Raw genomic sequence first — 18066 nt, 5'->3', positions numbered from 1 at the left:
CAGTCATACACCCACAGGGACCTACTACACACACCTTCTGCCCACTTTCAGTACACTCTTTTTAGTGATGGTCACTTTGTTCATCTCGTGGTCATTTGGCTCTTTCCCATGTGCTGCTGACTTAAGCTTTGCTGATGTGGCCAGCCTGTGATGTCCTTTCACATACATGTGTCCCATGTGTGGGACATGTTCCTACATGTAGAACTGCAAGTCGAAGGTGTGCAACTGTAATCTTGACAATCATTGCCAAGTCCTTCAGAGGGCCCTTGCCTTTCCCCAAGAGTGTGTGAGAACGGCCATCTCCCAGCCCCTCACCAACAGATTAGTGTTTTAGTGGGTACTTTTTATTACTGAGGCTGAACAGGCTTTCACACATCTGAACTCTTTCACATATCTGTACTTCTTTGTCCGAGGACTATCAATTTCTTCTCACTTTCTGTCTAGTCGTTGGTTTGCTGTTACTGTGAACAGATACCAAAGTAGGGATGGGGCCACCTTGAGACAGGAAAGTGTATCGCAGGTGAGCTCACCCTCTCCAGACTTCTCAGATGTTTTTCTTTTTTATAATGAGCATTTTGGCCATTTTGGGTATGTGTGTGGGGGTGAGGGAGGGAGCATCCTTGGGAGAGACAAGGATGAGATGAAGGAGGAAACCAATATAATGCAGAAACAAAAACACAAAGAAATGAGTTTCAAAACCAAAAGGAAATATTGCACGATGTTTTCAGTTATCTTTGGAAAAGTTCACAGTGGCTCTTAAATTTTCCAAATTCCCTACCTTGAGCAAAAAAGGATTTAGAGCCTAACACAAGGGCAGCAGCAGCCTGGTGAAAGGGGTTGGGGGAGGCTGTCTGGATCTCAGGGAGCCTCATGAGTCTGGTCAACAAACAGGGGTGGGCGAGATCTGCAACACAGGCAGTCTTCGGGGCAGTGGGAAGGAGCAGCAAACCTTTCAAAGTAATAATATTCCTTTAAACCTGAAGTTACAGGCAGATTTTGTCTTTTTTTTTTTTTTTACCATGTGATTGGCATTGCTTAATTGAAACTTACTCAAGTAAACTACAAAATTCTCTCATTATAGAAAGATGCTACAAGAGCTATTTGTAGCCACTTGCTCTTTGAAAAGCAGAAGAGAAACCCTTTGTAGCTTGTGTCAAAGAAGAAATCAAACAGCCAAGTGTATGCATGATTCAGTAGCTAGGCACTGTATTTATTCACTTGGCTCAGAAACCATCCTTGTAGGCCACACTTCCTGGACTTTTTCTGCATGTCCTCTGTGCAGTCCTTCTGCCCAAACACCCCCTGTGGCCTGCTTTCCCCTCCAGAAAGGCCTGAGCATTGTTCTCCTTGTTGGTTCTGCCAATAAAATGACCACCCCCATCCCATCACCATGGCCAAGGTGCCCTGCCTCCTGCCAGTTCCTTGCTGGCTCTCACATGACCTAAGGCAGCTGCAGCAACAGTGCCCCTCCTGGGAGTTTCAGTCAATGTTTTCTTCAGAAAATCCACCTTTTCCTTCACTCCCACCAGCTATCTCACCAAGACTTCTAAGCAAGGTTGACCACATGGGGTGGAAGGAGAGCCATATTTAAACCAAGGATGGTAGCTCCAATCACAGCTAGTCTGAAGGACATGCCATCAAAGCCACTCCTGAAAAGCACCTGAAATAAATCTGGCCAAGGGCTTTACCTGCCAGAGACAGTTGTGCTTCATCACTGGCCCAGTAGGATGCACTGGAACTGCTGGCTTATAGCTGGAAGGGGAAAACTCAAGCAAGTCACCCTGACCTGAGAGCATGGTGGGGCCACCTCAAAGGATGAGCCTGTCCATGCACACTCAGGCGGGCTCTCTTTGTTGGCCTCCCTCTGCCTTTGGCCTTCCTTCCTCCCTGCCTCTTCTCAGCACTTGCTGCCCTTTCCAGGAAGTGTTCCTCCTCCTCCAGCAGGGCACACCTGCCAGGGAGAAAGTGCCAACCTGCCTGCAATCCTCAGATCTTGTTGCTACTGAACAAGAGACAACTTTCCTCAGGGCATGCTGTAGCCCATAAGTGTCACAAGGACCCCTCCTCTGAGGGACCACCACTTCCTTACCCACTGCGAAACCCTGTTCCCTAAATCATGGGCCCTCAGACACTTTGCCCTTTAAATTTAGTCAGGAAGAGGGAAACACCCCTTTGTAGCAGAGTATCTGGAACACTCTGCCAGAGATGCGGCCGCCTCCATTCCACCAGTGCGAGCTTCAGATAAGGGGTTTCTGGACAGAGCTTCCCACATTTGCTTAACATGGTGGTTCCCAAGGAAACAAGGCCTGGGTCCACTTTGCACACAGCACTGCCTTGCTCTGAGCCTCTGGGAACACTGCTTCATGTAAGTTTCACCTAAACCCTCTTTTCCTCTGTTCCCCTACGTGCCTGCTCCCTTACTGCAGTGAGGCAATAAGCCCACCCAGGCCTGGACACTCCTGCCCACAAAGGAGCCAGCACTGCATGCAGGACATACCCGTGGGCTCTTCCTTCTCACCTGGTGCCTGCATTACCATGCAGGTACAGAATGATAGGGTAACTGGAAGCCAAGGCATCCTCGTACCATATCTGGTCCTTCCCTTGGGCAGTCTTCCACCAGACAGCAGGGACAGTGTGCCTAGAAACAGAAGCAGAGGGAACGGCACAATCAGATGGTGATGAATGTCAAAGGAATGGCTGTGGAGCTCAAGTCACAACTGAGCACAGAGCAGGAGGACAGGTGGGCTGGAGAAACAAACTGTCCCTGTTACCAGGGTATAAATAACTATGGAACTCCAAGCTGTCGGAATGGCTTCTGACAGCTTAAGTAGGAGATTTCCTTTCTTGCTAATGGACCTCCACTGGGCCACAGAGATTCACCCTGGTAGTAGTAATCAGAAGGGGCGTGCACTGGGGCTGTTTCTCTCATAGGAACCAGAAGCCCACGTGGATCAACCACCAGGCCTTCACCTGGGACTAGCACAGAACGTACTGAGAACGTACTGAACGTACTAGCTAAGTAACAGCTTTTCCCCCTCATATGTATCCATATTTTTAAACTGTACACAATTTAACTCAGTGTGCTTAAGATAGTATCACGCTGTCACATGTGCTAATTCAGCAAGGAAGATCTTTGTGAGCCACACTAGAAGCCTGGCCATCCTTAAAGCACCACTTCTAATGTACGGCACATTCCAGAGCCTGCTTGCAAGCTGCCCAGGAGCAGACCCATGTGTGCAGGTCAGCCCACTGCGTGGCTGTGCTTACAGTCACCTAGCTCATTTTGCACCTGGCCAGGCACTTGGAGACTCAGTCTATCTGGTCAAACCCTCCTTCAAAGAAATGCTTTGGTTAATCTTAACTCAGGCCACATCAAATACTGTTAACCACTGGGGAGGGTCTGAATTAATACGGTTTTTCTGTAAAATTTATTTAAATTTATTCATTTACTATACTATTTCAATGAATCCTTTAAAATACTGTAGTAAATGGCCAATTTCTTATTTTCTAGCTCTTAAGTTTCAGCACCTTATTTCTAATGTATATCTTTGACTCGTTCCAGAGGATTACATTTTGGGTGGTTTTGACCACTGCAATGTTTACTCTCCTACAATTATAAACCTATGGGACTGAAAGGTATATTTTAAAGGTGCTAGGGGCTGACGTGCTTCCAGTAGCCAGGCTACCCCAAACCTGGAGCTCTTGAAAAAGGCCCAGGAAGCTCCCAGCCAGAGGGGTGGGAACCTATTCCTGGAGCTCTCCTCCCCCATGCCAGGTGGACAACTATGCCCACAGACAAGCAGCTGAGAATGAGCTGACCGCCAAGTATATCCTCAGCTTTCCTCCAAGCCTTTGCTGGTAGGAGGATCTGTCAAGGTGCTGGGTGGGGACAGCTGGTGAACCAAGGGCCCACACCATCCTCACAACAGCACAGGACACAGACGTGGGCAGGCACTGGGCACCCACCAGCACAAAGCATGGCTGTCAGTACTTTGAGACTCACCGTTGTTGTCACTAAATACAACTTTCTTCAGCAACTCCTGTGAAAGTTTTCAGCCTAAGTGTCAGCACCACAAACACCCCTCTGCAATACGAGGAAGAAGTACTGACTAAAGTCCCAGGTCTTCAAAGTACAGACCCTATTAACCAGCAGGAGGGTCAACCAATTCCCAGCAAACAGCTCTGAGCAAAACACGTCAAACTTCTGAATAAAGATGGAAAAGCAAAGCGTCCCACATGCACACATTGGTCAATAACTGCTAGATTAAATCAAACTGGAAACAAAAGACTCTAGAATCCCAGCATCAACTCCTAAAAACAAAAATCTCCCTTCTAATTTTGTTCTTTACCCAGGACGATTACTATTATAGAAATGCCTGAACTACCTTGTAATCCACACTGGGATGCTATTCATAGCATTTCATTTAGAAGCTTCTCACATACACAGCAGAGAGAGACATTATGGCTACTGAAAAAGAATCCCAGCTAGATTAAGGGGCAGTGATTCTGAGAGAAAAATGAAAACACCACAACAAGGTTGGTCAATTTTGATTTAGTTGTTCAAAAACTCTCAGTTGTCCATAGGAAAAAAACCATTAAAACATATTCTAAGGACAAAGAAACCACAGATCTTAAGTCCAATTCAAATTTATGGTTACAGAAAGTAAATACTAAGAAGATAACAAACACCACCACTGTCAACTGCTAAAAGTGCTGTATGTGAAAAGAAATCAGGCCGTTTTCAATATCTAGACATTCCTTTTTCTGAAAACGAATGGTATATCTCAAACCTCTGCTCACAATTCTGTGCTTATAGTCTCTTTGTTTCTAGCGTTTTCTCTCCCCCTGGAAATAAGGCTCTTTACCAAAAGCAATCTGGTTCACAAAACTGTTCGAAAACCTCAGAATAGTTTGGTGCCATCTCATTGTGCTGCATTAGGATCGAATTTAGCAGAGCTCTTTGCTTTGGAAATAAAGTGGATGAAGATAAAAATGCACAGGCAGCAGTTTCAGACACTACTTTCAAAGATAACACTTGCCACATTGCGCAGGGCCCCTCCTGCCTTCTGGAGACTCCACAGAGCAGACGCCTTGGCACTGTAGCCACTTGGCTAGACACTCACCAGACTCCAATGGTCACGTCTTCTTCTGGCTGGAGGTAGTAATTACAGGTGTGATTCAAACCTTGATCCTGTGGTTTTTTCAAGTCAATGAAATAGGGAACCCTCACTGTGGGGGACAAAGAGATGGAAACCAGGATTAATGGGGGTGGATGGACACACACATGCACTGACTTACGCACACACGCACACAGCAGAGGTGAAGCTCTCAAAAAGTGCCAAGTCTTTTCCAACACAATAGTGCCAGGTGTACTGGGCCCTCTAGCCTCAGGTGGGGCTGTAGGCAAGCCTGCTCTGGGACACTGTGAGAGCATTTACACAACCTCCAGCAAGAGCGAGATCTAAGTAGAGACGGACCCACTGAAGGTTGTTCAAGGTGTCAGAAGATACAAATGAGGAAAGAAAAAAATCCCTGAAAGGCCTGGCAGTCGGCCTGACCATGAGACAGACTGGAGATGAGGACGCCAGCGAGGCTTCTGGAAGCAGCTCAGGTAAGCTGTACTGAAGGCTGGAGCCAGGTATCGGAGGGAGGGACGGTGGGAAAGGTGACAGATGGATGGTATGCTCTGGAGCTGAGCCAAAGGACTCGACAACCAACTGCATGTGGGTGTGAGCCAGTTAAACGGGATTCTGAAAATTCTAGTGCTGTCACTTAATGCAGAAAGGATGGCAGAAGATGAGGTGTGGTTACAAATGGGTGGATGAACCAACAGAACCCATCCAGAGTTGAGTATAGTCAAGTGGCCCACTACAGCAGGAGCCCTAAGTGTAACAAGTTATCTGCCATGAGGGCAGAATTCTGTGGTGCACCCACCCTATGGAACATCCTGGGGCCATTAGACAGAGACTGACCAGAGGATTTCAGGTAGGTGAGAAGAACAGGGAAGAAGCAAGAAGATCACAGTGTGTGCTGCATAAGCCCATATTGTTATTGTAAAAAGACGCAAACAACAACACCCATGTGTGGCTTGAAAGAAATACAGAAAGACACATGCCAGACTGTTAACAAAGTGTGTCTGTCTATGTGTGTCGCAGGTGATGCTGAGTTTTCCCCTTATATATCATTTTACTTTTATTGCTTGAGGTGCACATATTTTAAGACATATTCAGTTGAAAACTGAAAAACTTAAAAAACAAAAACAAAAACAAAACCCAAAACCCAAAACCTTGAGGTGGGATTTACTCACTTTATAAAATGGCACCTAGTGACAAAGAGCAGCATGGTCCTGACTTCTAGCTGATCCCACCTTTTATAAGGAAGCTGTATACATCTTTACAGTTTTCTTTGGTGAAGAAAGTAATTTCATTAAATAACCTCACATATACATGTGGCATAAAAGGTCAGGTGTGCTCATCTCCCACCTTGTCCCCTTCCTAAGCCGCATTCAACTTCCTGCTTCAGGGCTTTTGCACTTGCTGTTTCCTCTGTCTGAAAGCATTCCCCCCACATACCTGCACACCTAGCTCTCACTTCCTGAAATGTCACCGTGGCTCACAACACATTTGCTAAAGAAATAAAGTATTCAATTCCTGAGGATATAGGGACACACACACACTCTTTCCCTAAGAAATTCCCTGAGCAAATGTTTCAGACCATATGGGGAGACAAATCTTCCCACCAGGGCTGCTGTTCGTACCTCCAGCTTTTTAATCTCTTCCCTCCCCAAGAAGCAGGCTAAATTTTTGAAACCTTATCATTTTCTCACAAAAGAAAAAAATGACAATCAAAGGAGGTGGCATCATATTTCCTGGTGCTTTCACTGTGTTGGCACCATGTTGTTCTGGCTCTCCCCACAATGCCTCCTGTAATCTGCACACCTTCCCTGAGACAGGCTGCTACTGCCGTTTCATAGCTCCTATGAAGTCAGCAGCTCACGTGACAGAACTGGGATTTGCACCCAGGGAGTGCGACTCCATGGCCCACACTCTTGACTAATCCAGACAGGAGGTGAGAAAGGTAAACTGGCTCTAATCCTCATTGGCCCCAAATGACTTGTTACGGGTCGAGTTGTGCCCTCACCACCAAAGGATACACTGAAGTCCTCAGAATGTGACCTTATTTGGAAATAGGGTCTTTACAGAGGTAATCAAGCTTATGTGAGGTCGTTAGGTAGACCCCATCCAACGTAACTGGTGTCCTAGTCAAAAGGGAAAATATGGACACAGAGACATATAAGGACACAAAAAGACAATGTAAAGACATGAAGCGATGGCAGCCATATGACGACAGACGCAGAGATTGGAGTGGTGTAGCTACAAGCCAAGGGACACCATGGATTACCGGACACCACTAGAAGCTGGGAAGAGGCAAGGAAGGATTCTACCCAGAGTCTCAGGGAGCACAGCACTGTTAACACCTTGTTTTCAGACTTCCAGCCTCCAGAACTGGGAGAGAGTAAATTTCTGCTGTTTTCAAGCCCACCAGTTTGTGGTATTTGTTAAGACACTCCAGGAACAAATGAAGCTATGATACGGAGTTTACTCTGGCAATGGGACTCAGAAAGGCTCCTGACCAGAGAGAAGGCCTGGGAAGGGCTCCTGTTTCTTGTGCTGTTTCAGATGCAGGCTCCTACACTTGCAGACTCCATTTTGCGACTTTGTTCCACGCTGTGAAAGCTGAAGGCTGCATCTGGATATGCCAGCTCCTCATTTGACAACTGTGAGGTAAAATCACTTCCTCAGTGAAACTCTGAACATCCAAATTTGGTGCCCAAAGTCAATCCCACACCCAGACTCAATCAATTCTCCACCTAAGTCTGGAATTGCCGGCCCCCAGCCCTGAGGCCAAACAAAAAGTGAGTGTTTGGGCTGAGGAACTTGGCTTCCGCTGGCTCAGCTTTCAGAACTTGGCTGGTTCTGTGTCCAGAGAGAAGGTGACCAAGCTACATACACAGTACCCCAGAACTCAGAGGACTCCCACCCATGAAAAGTGTTTATGAAGCTTAGCAGCTAATCCTGACAGCCTCCAAGCCCCAGAAATCCAGGAACTGAGGGCCCAGATTCTACTCCAGGACAGCCTCATTCCACAAAGCTTGTCTCCCAGTTCACTTTTACTTCTGTTCTAGAAGCAGTTGTGAAAAAGGAGTCACTCAACGTGCAGCCCTGCAGACACTGCCCATGTGCCCCCCTCCCAGCTCATGGAAGGCCGCTGGTCAGTCCTAGGGATCAGACAGCCTCAGAAAGCAGTGGCCACAAGGACCACCTGGCCACTACTAAGTGAGCAAAAATGCCACAAAGCAAAGGAATGGGGTTAAAGGAAACAGGAGACCCGGGCTGGCTTGAGAAGGGTCCCAGGATCTGCCTGAACGGGAACACAGCTCACTCCTGCTGGCCAGTGCACTCTGACCTCCCATGGAAGGCCCAAAAGATTGTTAAGCTTTCTTTAACGTCCAAATGAAAATCCACAGTTTCATGATTCACATCTTGAGGAGATAAGAATGGAGGTGCCACCCCAACAGCATGAGGTGAAATTTCCAAGTCACTGCAGGGCAATGCTGGAGACCCCCACCTCCTCTGCAGGGGAAGGGGGCACAGACAACTAACTGAAAGTCTCCTTTAAAAACACCATTGTAGATGATCCCACTCCCATGCAGCAGACACGCAGAAGAAAGTGTGAGGGACAGGTGTCTCCCTGGGAGGTGCAGGGCAGCCCCATTGCCCAAGCCATTGCCTTCCTTTTCTGTGTCACCAGGGCTGGAATAGGAAAATCCAAAGTTCTGTTCTTGTAGAACATCCTGCCATTTCATTAGGAAACCAACAGAGCAAATCTGTGGGCTGTGTCTAAAGTAGCCCGAATAACTGATCTGAAGAAAGGGAATTAAATTCAAATATTTGCTGGGAACCCACTGTGTAGCAGGCCCCAGAGAGCAGCATGCTACACACACCCGCTGCCACGAAGGCACCTGGTCCAAGGTACCTGGAGGCCTGCAAAGTAGGAAAAGTCACGTAGGGTCAGTTCTAAGGTCTGCCATCAGGAAATCTGCAGCCCTGTAGCTTTGTGTTTATATGTAAACTCAAACTCTCTTCTGTGCTGGATTGACTGTGGACACGTAAGGGACAATAAAGTCAGAAAAAAAAACACACCTCCCCTTGATTTTAGTATATTGTTAGTTACTTTTAAATTTGTGCTTCTCACAAGTGGCAAAAACTTAGAGATGATAAATTCCTAGAAGTTCAGCTATGTTTCTGTTAGAAAAATCAAACACCTCTTAGTATACTACATGCATTTTACAGTTATTATTTTAGGTATTTGAAATATTAAATAATGACCTTACTATTTCTGTTCCTCTTCCTACTGTTCTCGTTAGAGCAGAAATTTCCTTTTATCCAGCGACTTCCAAGTTTGTCATTAAATCTATAAAGACTTAGCGCCCCAAACTTGTATGTCCAAATGCCTGCAGAGCTGGGAATACTTGTGTTACTACAGATGAGCAGTTCTGGAGACCTGTGACACACCCACCCCTACTGCCACCCACACCTTGCCTTGCATGGACCAGGCCACAGCCACATACGGACCATTTCAATACCTCCTGTCTGTCTTGCTCCTGGTCCTCAGGGTCTTCCTCCTTTCTCCTCTCTACCAGCTCCCCTGCTGCCTGCACAGCACAGTATCAATCCCACCTCCCCAAGTCCCTAGCTCCCAAACACATAAGGTTCAAATCCACTCTTTGCAAACCAACACAGCCAAAGAGCATGCACAGAGACCACCTCATATGGCTCGAATGCTATCCATACCCAATTTGAAGGCCATCATTTACGGAGTGCCATGTTCTATCCTCGAACGTCTAACACCCACTCACACAGTCCCTGCTCTCTTAGCCTCATCTTGTAGGTGTAAAATGGTGCTCCTTAAAAGGATTATTCCCAACAACCATATACCTTCTATTTCATATGCTTGATACTTCTGCACCTTTCTCCTCCCACTTGTAAAAAAGTAAACATATAGCATGAATAACAAAACCACCTTTGTAATACATGAGATCCAAGATAACTCAAGGAGACTACAACAACCATAAAGTAAGCATATAATTCCACAGAAACCAAAGTCTGCCAGGATTTTTTAAGTGAAAAAAGGAAAATCTAATTTTCTTTAAAGGAAAAAAACCTAATTATTAATATTATCTTTAAAAAGTGGTCATCTTTTCCAAGGAAAGTTAATCTTCTAGACGACACAAGTGACAAAGCATCCCCTACACAACAGCTTCAAGAGGCTCTCCATGTTGTCATTTTTACCTTTCTCAGCTAAAGAAAGATCCTCACCATGCAATGCTCATCTGTGTAAACAAATGCCAACCTTGGAGAGCAACACACTCTTTACAAACAGCCTTTAACTGGGAGGAGGCACAAGGGAACTTTCTGGGTAATAGAAATGTTCTATGTCTTGATCTGGGTGGTGGGTATATAAATACATAAACCATCACGAAAATGAACTCTTACTAAAAATTAAAGGAAAAATGGACACATGGCACTTACCAAAATTCAAGAAAATCAGTTTGGCCTGTATCCCAGGACATAGTTTGATGAGAAATGGAATGATAATATACAACCCCAAAACACAGAGAAGTATTTTCCTCAGTCGGAACCACAGGCCCTTTCGCCTGCAAGAAAAAAGTAATTAACAGATCAAAGGCAGTAGGTGCAATTTTACTATAGTTTATTAATAGCATTATCAAAATTACTAACCAAGATCCACATATATGTTTTCCCACAAGCATATTGCCAGTAATAAGAATAGCCTCCCACCTGCTTTTGTTAAAATAATTATTTTAGGCACTCCTTTAATTTGATCTTAGAACACTACTGTAGGGGTAAAATCTTTTCCTGAAAGCCAAAGAAACAGTACTAATAATTTCCTATGCTCTCCCTGGGATCAGAACACAGCACAGACATCAGATCTTCAGAAAGTGCCCAACCTTGTATCAGACCATGGCTGCAGCTTCATCATAGAAGACACTGGCTGTCTTGTAGGCCTAGTGATCACCCTCCCTCAAGCCAGCCACAGGCGGGTTACCCATTAGCTCCTTGTAAGAAGAGCATACATCAATAGAACCTACCCACCCAGGTCCTGGGAGGGAGCAGAGGGCTGAAAACAAGACTGGCTGCCAACTGTATGTCCTCCCTTTTCTGCCCTTGTCCCCTTTGGCATCACCCAACTGAGGCTCCTTCTCCAGGTACCTCAGGCCAGGATGTCATCCCAGGGTGTCAAGATCTTCTTCTAATCTCTAAGCAGATCCAAGACTTCCTTATCCTGTTACTGATCCCCTTTCAAAAATGTCCCTAGTCCAGATATTCTCAAACTTGTTAGACTAAGGGCTTTCCTACAACTGAAAAATTGAGGACCCCGCCCCCCACAAAGAGCTTCTGTTTATATGTATTACTATTTGTCATATGAGAAGTAAAAACAAAGAATTTTTTAAAACATCTATTAATGAATCTAATAACAATAAACAACCCAACACTTTATTAACATAATTAACATGTTATAAAAAGTGGTTATATTTTCCCAATGCAAAAACTTTTAGGGACAAGAGTGCAATTAACATTTTTACAAATTTCTTTAAGGCAGACAGCTTAATAAAAGACAGACAAATTCTTGTATCTGTGTCTGCATTCAGTCTTGTTGCAATACCACATGTCACGTAGTATCAGGAAAACTCCATAGTGCTCCATGAAAGAATGAGAAAGAAAAAGGTAAATAACATAGTATCATTATGAAAATCGTAACCTTACGGACACTCTGAAATGATTTTGGGGACTCAGCATGAGCCCCTAGAGCAGCCTTGGGAACCACTGTTCTAACTTACCATATCAAGCAAAACCTTAGTGGGGCTAGTTATTTATTTCTGGATTGTTCAAAAAAAATGTATTCGATTTCCAGTCAATATGATGGAGTACGTAAATGCTGTGCTTGCCTCCTCTCACAACCACATCAAGATTACAATTAAACTACAGAACAACCATCGTTGAGAATTGCCTGAGGTCCAGCCGAACCAAAACCCTACAACTGAAGACATACAGAAGAAGGCACCTTGAGACTGGTAAGATGGGCAAAGATGAGGAATGGGCTGGTCCCACACCCTGTGTGATTGATAAAAATCGGGAGGAATATCTTGGCTGTGGAGGTCTCCCCTCCAGAGGAGGAAGGAGTCCCAGCCCAACACCAGGCTTCCCAGTCCAGGGTTCCCGTGCCAGGGAGAGAAGTCCCCGTAACTTCTGGTTGTGAAAATCAGCAGAGATTGTGGCTGAGATGAAGGGCTGCTGGAGTCCCAGATGATCCTCTTGAAACGCCCACACACAGACTTATTTGCTGATGTACTCATTCACTCTGATCTCTAACCCTGGGCCAGCAGCTCAGGCGCCAGGGATATACAGAGAGGAATTGAGCTGTCTGCCTTTAGGGTGAGAGATAGGGCACAGTTTTCTTCCAGACAGAAGTGCTGGTAGAATTCATTGTTTCTTTTTTGAGCTTTTCCCCTTCCCAGCAGCCATAACCGAGTCTCCATCAACCGAGCTAACACTGTTCAACCTGCCCTGGTGATTCCTGAGACCCCACTAAACCCAATTTTTGGGCACACCCACTCGGTTCCAGTGGCTTTTCCATACAAATGACCCACCTTGGCTCATGCAGCAGATGTTCCTAAAATCTCCCAAAGAGTCACAAAACCCAAACAAGCAGCATTTGGCTTTGGGGATCCTACACCTCTTGCTGAGCAGCCCCAAGACTGGCACTAGTGAAAGCTGGCCTCAGTTCATATCTTGGCCTCTCTAGGTATCTGAAAGCCCAACATGGGTGGGGGCCACCTACAGATTGCTTTGTGGTTCATGCCAGGTGGTCCTCGGCAGGGCACAGGCTGTGGTTGAACCTGGCCTGCAGCAGGACCCCTCCCAGGAGTCCCCAGGGCTGACATGCCCAGTGGTCAGCTTCAGACCAAGCCAGAGTATTGCCCGGCTACCTCACCTCCAAAGATGACACCCAAAGGGCACACTGGGCTGGCACCAGAGCCCTGCTAAAGCTAATCCTGCTCCATAAGGTCAGCCCCTGCACAAGTGCTCCTCCATGTAGCCAAGGCTAGTCCTTACAACCAATGAGTCCGAGGGTCAATCCCTACCATCGATGTGCAAACAGCCACCAAGTTTCAATTACAATAGGAGGGCACAGACAACTCACACAAAGGACACACCTGGAGCACCTGGCTCAGGTGACCAGGGAGACTGCACCACTGAGCCCCATAGGACATCCACTACATAAGGCTACTCTATTCAGATTGGGAGACATAGCATCCCTACCTAATACATAGAAACAAACATGGGGGGCAGCCAAAATGGGAAGACAAAAAAAACATGCTCCAAATGAAAGATCAGAACAAAGCTTCAGAAAAAGAACTAAACAAAATGGAGACTAGCAATCTATCAGACGCAGGTTTCAAAACACTGATTATAAGAATGCTCAGTGATCTCAGTGAGAACTTCAACAAAGAGATAGAAAACATAAAAAAGGAGATAGAAAACATAAAAAAGAACCAGTCAGACATGAAGAATAACTGAAATGAAGACTACATTAGAGGGAATCAGCTGTAGATTAGATAAAGCAGAGGACTAAATCAGTGATTTAGAGGGTTCAGAACACATCAAAACAGAACAGTAAAAAGTAAAAAGAATTCCAAAAAAAAAAGTGGGTAGTTTAAGGGGCCTCTGGGACAACATCAAACATATCAACATTTATATCATAGGAGTACCAGAAGGAGAAGAGAGAGAGCAAGGAATTGAAAACCTATTTGAAGAAATAATGACAGAAAACTTCCCTAACCTGGTGAAGGAAATAGATATGCAAGCCCAGGAAGCAAGGGAGTCTCAAACAAAATGAACCCAAAGAGGCCCACGCCAATCCACATCATAATTAAAATGCCAAAGGGTTAAAGACAATCTTAAAAGCAGCTAGAGAAAAGCAGTTAGTTACCTACAGAGAGCACTCATAAGACTATCAGGTAATTTCTCTCAACAGGAACTTTGCAGGCCAGAGTTTGAATTGGCATGAAATATTCAAAGCAAGAAAAGCAAGGACCTACAACCAAGATTACTCTACCCAGCTAAGCTATCATGTAGAATTGAGGGATAAAGAGCTTCCCAGACAAGAAAAAGCTAAAGGAGTTCATCAGTATTATAAGGAATGTTAGAGGGACTTCTTTAATAAGAAAAACAAAGATAAAAATATGAATAATAAAATGGCAATAATTTTATTGTTAATTACTTTAAATGTAAATGGATTAATGCACCAATCATAAGGCATAGGGTGGCTGAATGAATAAGAAAACAAAACTCTTACATATGCTGCATACAAGAAACATATATTTCTGATCGAAAAACACACGCAGACTGAAAGTAAAGGGATGGAAAAAGATATTTCATGAAAATGGAAATGGAAAAAAAATGGAGTAGCAATACTTACTTATACCAGACAAAATAGACTTTAAAACAAAGGCTATAACAAGAGACAAAGAAGGACCCAGTAATCCCACTTCTGGGTATTAATCCAAAGAAACCCAAAACACTACTTGGAAGGGACATGTACATCCATATGCTCATTGCAGCATTATTTACAATAGTCAAGATATGGAGGCAACCTGGGTGTCCATCAATGGACGAACGAATAAAGAAGACGTGATATATATATATATATATATATATATATATATATATATATATATACACACATCATATCTATATATCATATCTATATATCTATATCTATATATAGACCTAGAGGGTATTGTGCTGAGCAGAGTAAGTCAGACAGAGAAAGACAAATGCCACATGATTTCACTTATATGCAAAGCCTAAAGAACAAAATTATCAAAACAAAAACAAACTCATAGATACAGAGAACATTTTGATGGTTGCCAGGTGGGAGGGTCTTCGGGGGATGGGTGAAAAAGGAGAAGGATTAAAAAGTACAAATTGGTTGTTACAAAGTGGTTATGGGGATGTAAGGCATAGCATAAGGAAAACAGTCAACAATATTGTAATAATTTTGTATCGTGTCAGATGGGTACTAGGCTTGTTGGGGTGATAGATGGGAGGGGAGCTGGGGGCAGGGTGGAAAAGGTGAAGGGATTAAGAAATACAAATTGGTAGTTATAAAACAGTCATGGGTATGTCAACTATAGCTTAAGGAATATAGCCAATGATAACATGGTAATAACTATGTATAGTGTCAGGTGGGTACTCGACTAATCAGGAGGATCATTTCTTAAATTATATAAATGTCTATCCACTATGCTGCCAACCTAAAATTAATATAAAATATTGCATATCAACTGTAATTGAAAAATTCAAAAAGAGGGAAAAGGTGAAGTGGAATAAAAATATATTCAAAATAGTTTTAAAAACATACCTGGAATTGCTGACACATTGAATACAGATGAATCTCAAAAGCATTATGCTAAATTAAATAAGACAGACACAAAAGACTATATACACTGTATGATTCTATTTATCTAAAATTCTAGAAAAGGCAAAACTATACGTACAGAAAAACAAAACAGTGGTTACCAAGGGCTAGGGACAGGGAACTTCTGGAGTAATGGAAATACTTTTTATCTTGATTGTGGTTACACAATTGTATAGACTGCTAAGTTCTGCTATATGTAAATAATGCCTCAGTAAAGCTGATGACTAATATGCTAATCTATAATGTAATTTATTCACTCATTCACCTGGTTTATTCAACGGTCATTACTGAGCATCTAGCACTCTCAGGTGGTGAACAACAAGGGCAGCAAAGGAGGGCATCGGCATCTATGTTGTGCTGTCAGTTCAGTGAAGCAGACATAAGAGCTTTGAGAGAGGTATCTGGTGTTACTCAGCACTATCAATGTTTTGGGACTCTCCAGGAAACCTGAAACCTAGGATGGGAGATGAGGCTAGTGCAATAATGGCAGTTAGTAGTTGGTAATTTTAGATAAAACCAAAAGTAAATATTGCACTAAGAAATTCAGAGAAGAAAACTATTTAGTTTTGAAAACTCCACAGACCTTATATTAAAATTTTTGTCATTATTTTTATCAGGAAGTTCTACATTTGTAAATAGTTCTGCAAGAGTCTGTTAGCTAAAGGACAGGCTTTCTGTAAAATAGAAATATAGCCAGCCTAGTGTTCTCAGCAGGGTACTCCACAGTACCCTTCTCCCTCCTATATGGAGGCAGTTTATATATTTGCCATTAAAGCTGTATCTAGATGGTTCTTTGGGGTATTTTTCTTTCTCTCTCATCCTGAGAGTTTTTTCTTATATAGGACATGAGTTTCTAGATTTCCAATGTTATCTCTTCATGTGAATATTTAGTGGTGAAATTCATAATCTTTTAATATAAGTTCCCATAATAAAACGTAATTTCTCTAGATTCTATTTCAATCAGTGCTATATGGTCAGTAATAAATCTTGTCTGCAAGTCTGAAAATCTTTCTAAAAGGCAAACAGAGGAAAAAAAACTTACAAGTCTTTATTAAACTTGCATAATCAGCAAGCCAAAAATATTTTCGTGTTTAAAAAGAGTTCAGATATAAATGCAAAATTAATTAACAAACCCAAGAGCTGTTCCTTCAAGAAAAAGAAATAGATTAAGTTTGAGGCTAGAAAGAGAATATACAAAATTAGGGATCAGAAAGGTGAGATAACCACAGAGTAGTTTTTTTATAGAGAATATTATGTACTTAGCTAAACTACTAAATGTTTTTTATAATTCAACGATATAGACTATTTTGTAGGAAAATATAAATGGTGAAAATTCACTCCAAAAGAAAATGAAGTACTGGATAAAGCTACCAAAAAATTTCATCCCTGAAGGACACTAAGCCCAGAAAGATTGACAGGCATTTCCTTCTAACTTTTAAGAAATAGATAATTATCATATCATACTATCAGTGGCAGAACACGGAAAGCAAGGAAGAATGTTCAAAGTCAAAGCTGGTTTAAGTATAATAGACAAATAGAATCAATCCAGCACCACACATACACAAAAACTACTAATGAATTTCAATTATGACTAGAGATACAAAAATCCTGGAAGTGGAAAAGCAAATCGGGTAGGAATGTAGAATACTGCAGCTGCTATGGAAAACAGTTTGGTGGTTCCTCAAAAAGTTAAACACAGAATCACCATATGATCCAGTAATTCTACTCCTAGGTAAATACCCCAAAGAATTGAAACCAGTGATTCAAACAAGATACAGGTAGACCAATGCTCACAGCTGCATTATTCACAATAGACAAAAGGTGGAAATAATGTAAGTGTCCATCAACAGATGAACAGATAATCAAAATGTGATATACACATACAATGGAATACTATTCACCATAAAAATGAAATTCTAATACATGCTACAACATACATGAACGTTAAAAATATTATGCTGAAATAAGCCAGACACAAAAGGCAAAATACTTTGTTATTTCACTTATATGAGGAAACTAAAATAGGCAAATTCATAGAGGAAAAAGTAAAATATTGTTTACCTAGGGCTCGGGGTGGGGTAGGGTGGGAAGGAGCAGCTAATATTTAATAGGTACAGAGCTTGTTTGGGATGATGGAAAAGTTCTAGAAATGGATAGTGGTGATGTTGTACAACATGAATGTATTTAATGCCACTGAATTGTACACTTAAAAGTGGTTAAATGGTACAATGGGATTTATAGATGATGTAATACAGAATTGTACACCTGAAATCTATGTAATTTTACTAACAATTGTCACCTCAATAAATTTAATAAAAAAAAAAAGTGGTTAAATGGTAAATTTTATATTATGTATATTTTATTCCAATTAAAGAAAAACGAGTATGTCCTCATAGGTTTTCCTCTAGGAGCATAAAAGTCAAACATGGGAGTAGTCAGAGGATAAAAGTACTAGAAGGGTTAATAAAACTGGAATAGAGGATATTCCCTTAAGATAAT

General features: G+C 42.8%; 1 protein-coding gene across 2 annotated transcripts in view; it reads right to left on the bottom strand.

Moving 5' to 3' along the window:
- The window catches only part of ABHD12 (abhydrolase domain containing 12, lysophospholipase), a 73159-nt gene that overhangs the window by 13707 nt on the left and 41386 nt on the right, over window positions 1-18066 (bottom strand). For both annotated transcript variants that reach the window (XM_019719269.3, XM_074318286.2), the window contains 3 exons: window positions 10593-10717; window positions 5124-5229; window positions 2519-2638 (listed from right to left, as the gene is read on the bottom strand). In XM_019719269.3, coding sequence (XP_019574828.1) covers window positions 2519-2638; window positions 5124-5229; window positions 10593-10717 — 351 coding nt within the window. The remainder of the gene's footprint in view (window positions 1-2518; window positions 2639-5123; window positions 5230-10592; window positions 10718-18066) is intronic.

The sequence above is a fragment of the Rhinolophus sinicus genome, chromosome 13 (genome assembly GCF_057876585.1).
Source record: "Rhinolophus sinicus isolate RSI-liver-muscle chromosome 13, RSI-T2T, whole genome shotgun sequence".
Taxonomy (NCBI): Eukaryota; Metazoa; Chordata; class Mammalia; order Chiroptera; family Rhinolophidae; genus Rhinolophus; species Rhinolophus sinicus.
Note: the sequence above shows the minus strand (reverse complement) of the source record. Positions and strands in the feature narration are given on the sequence as shown.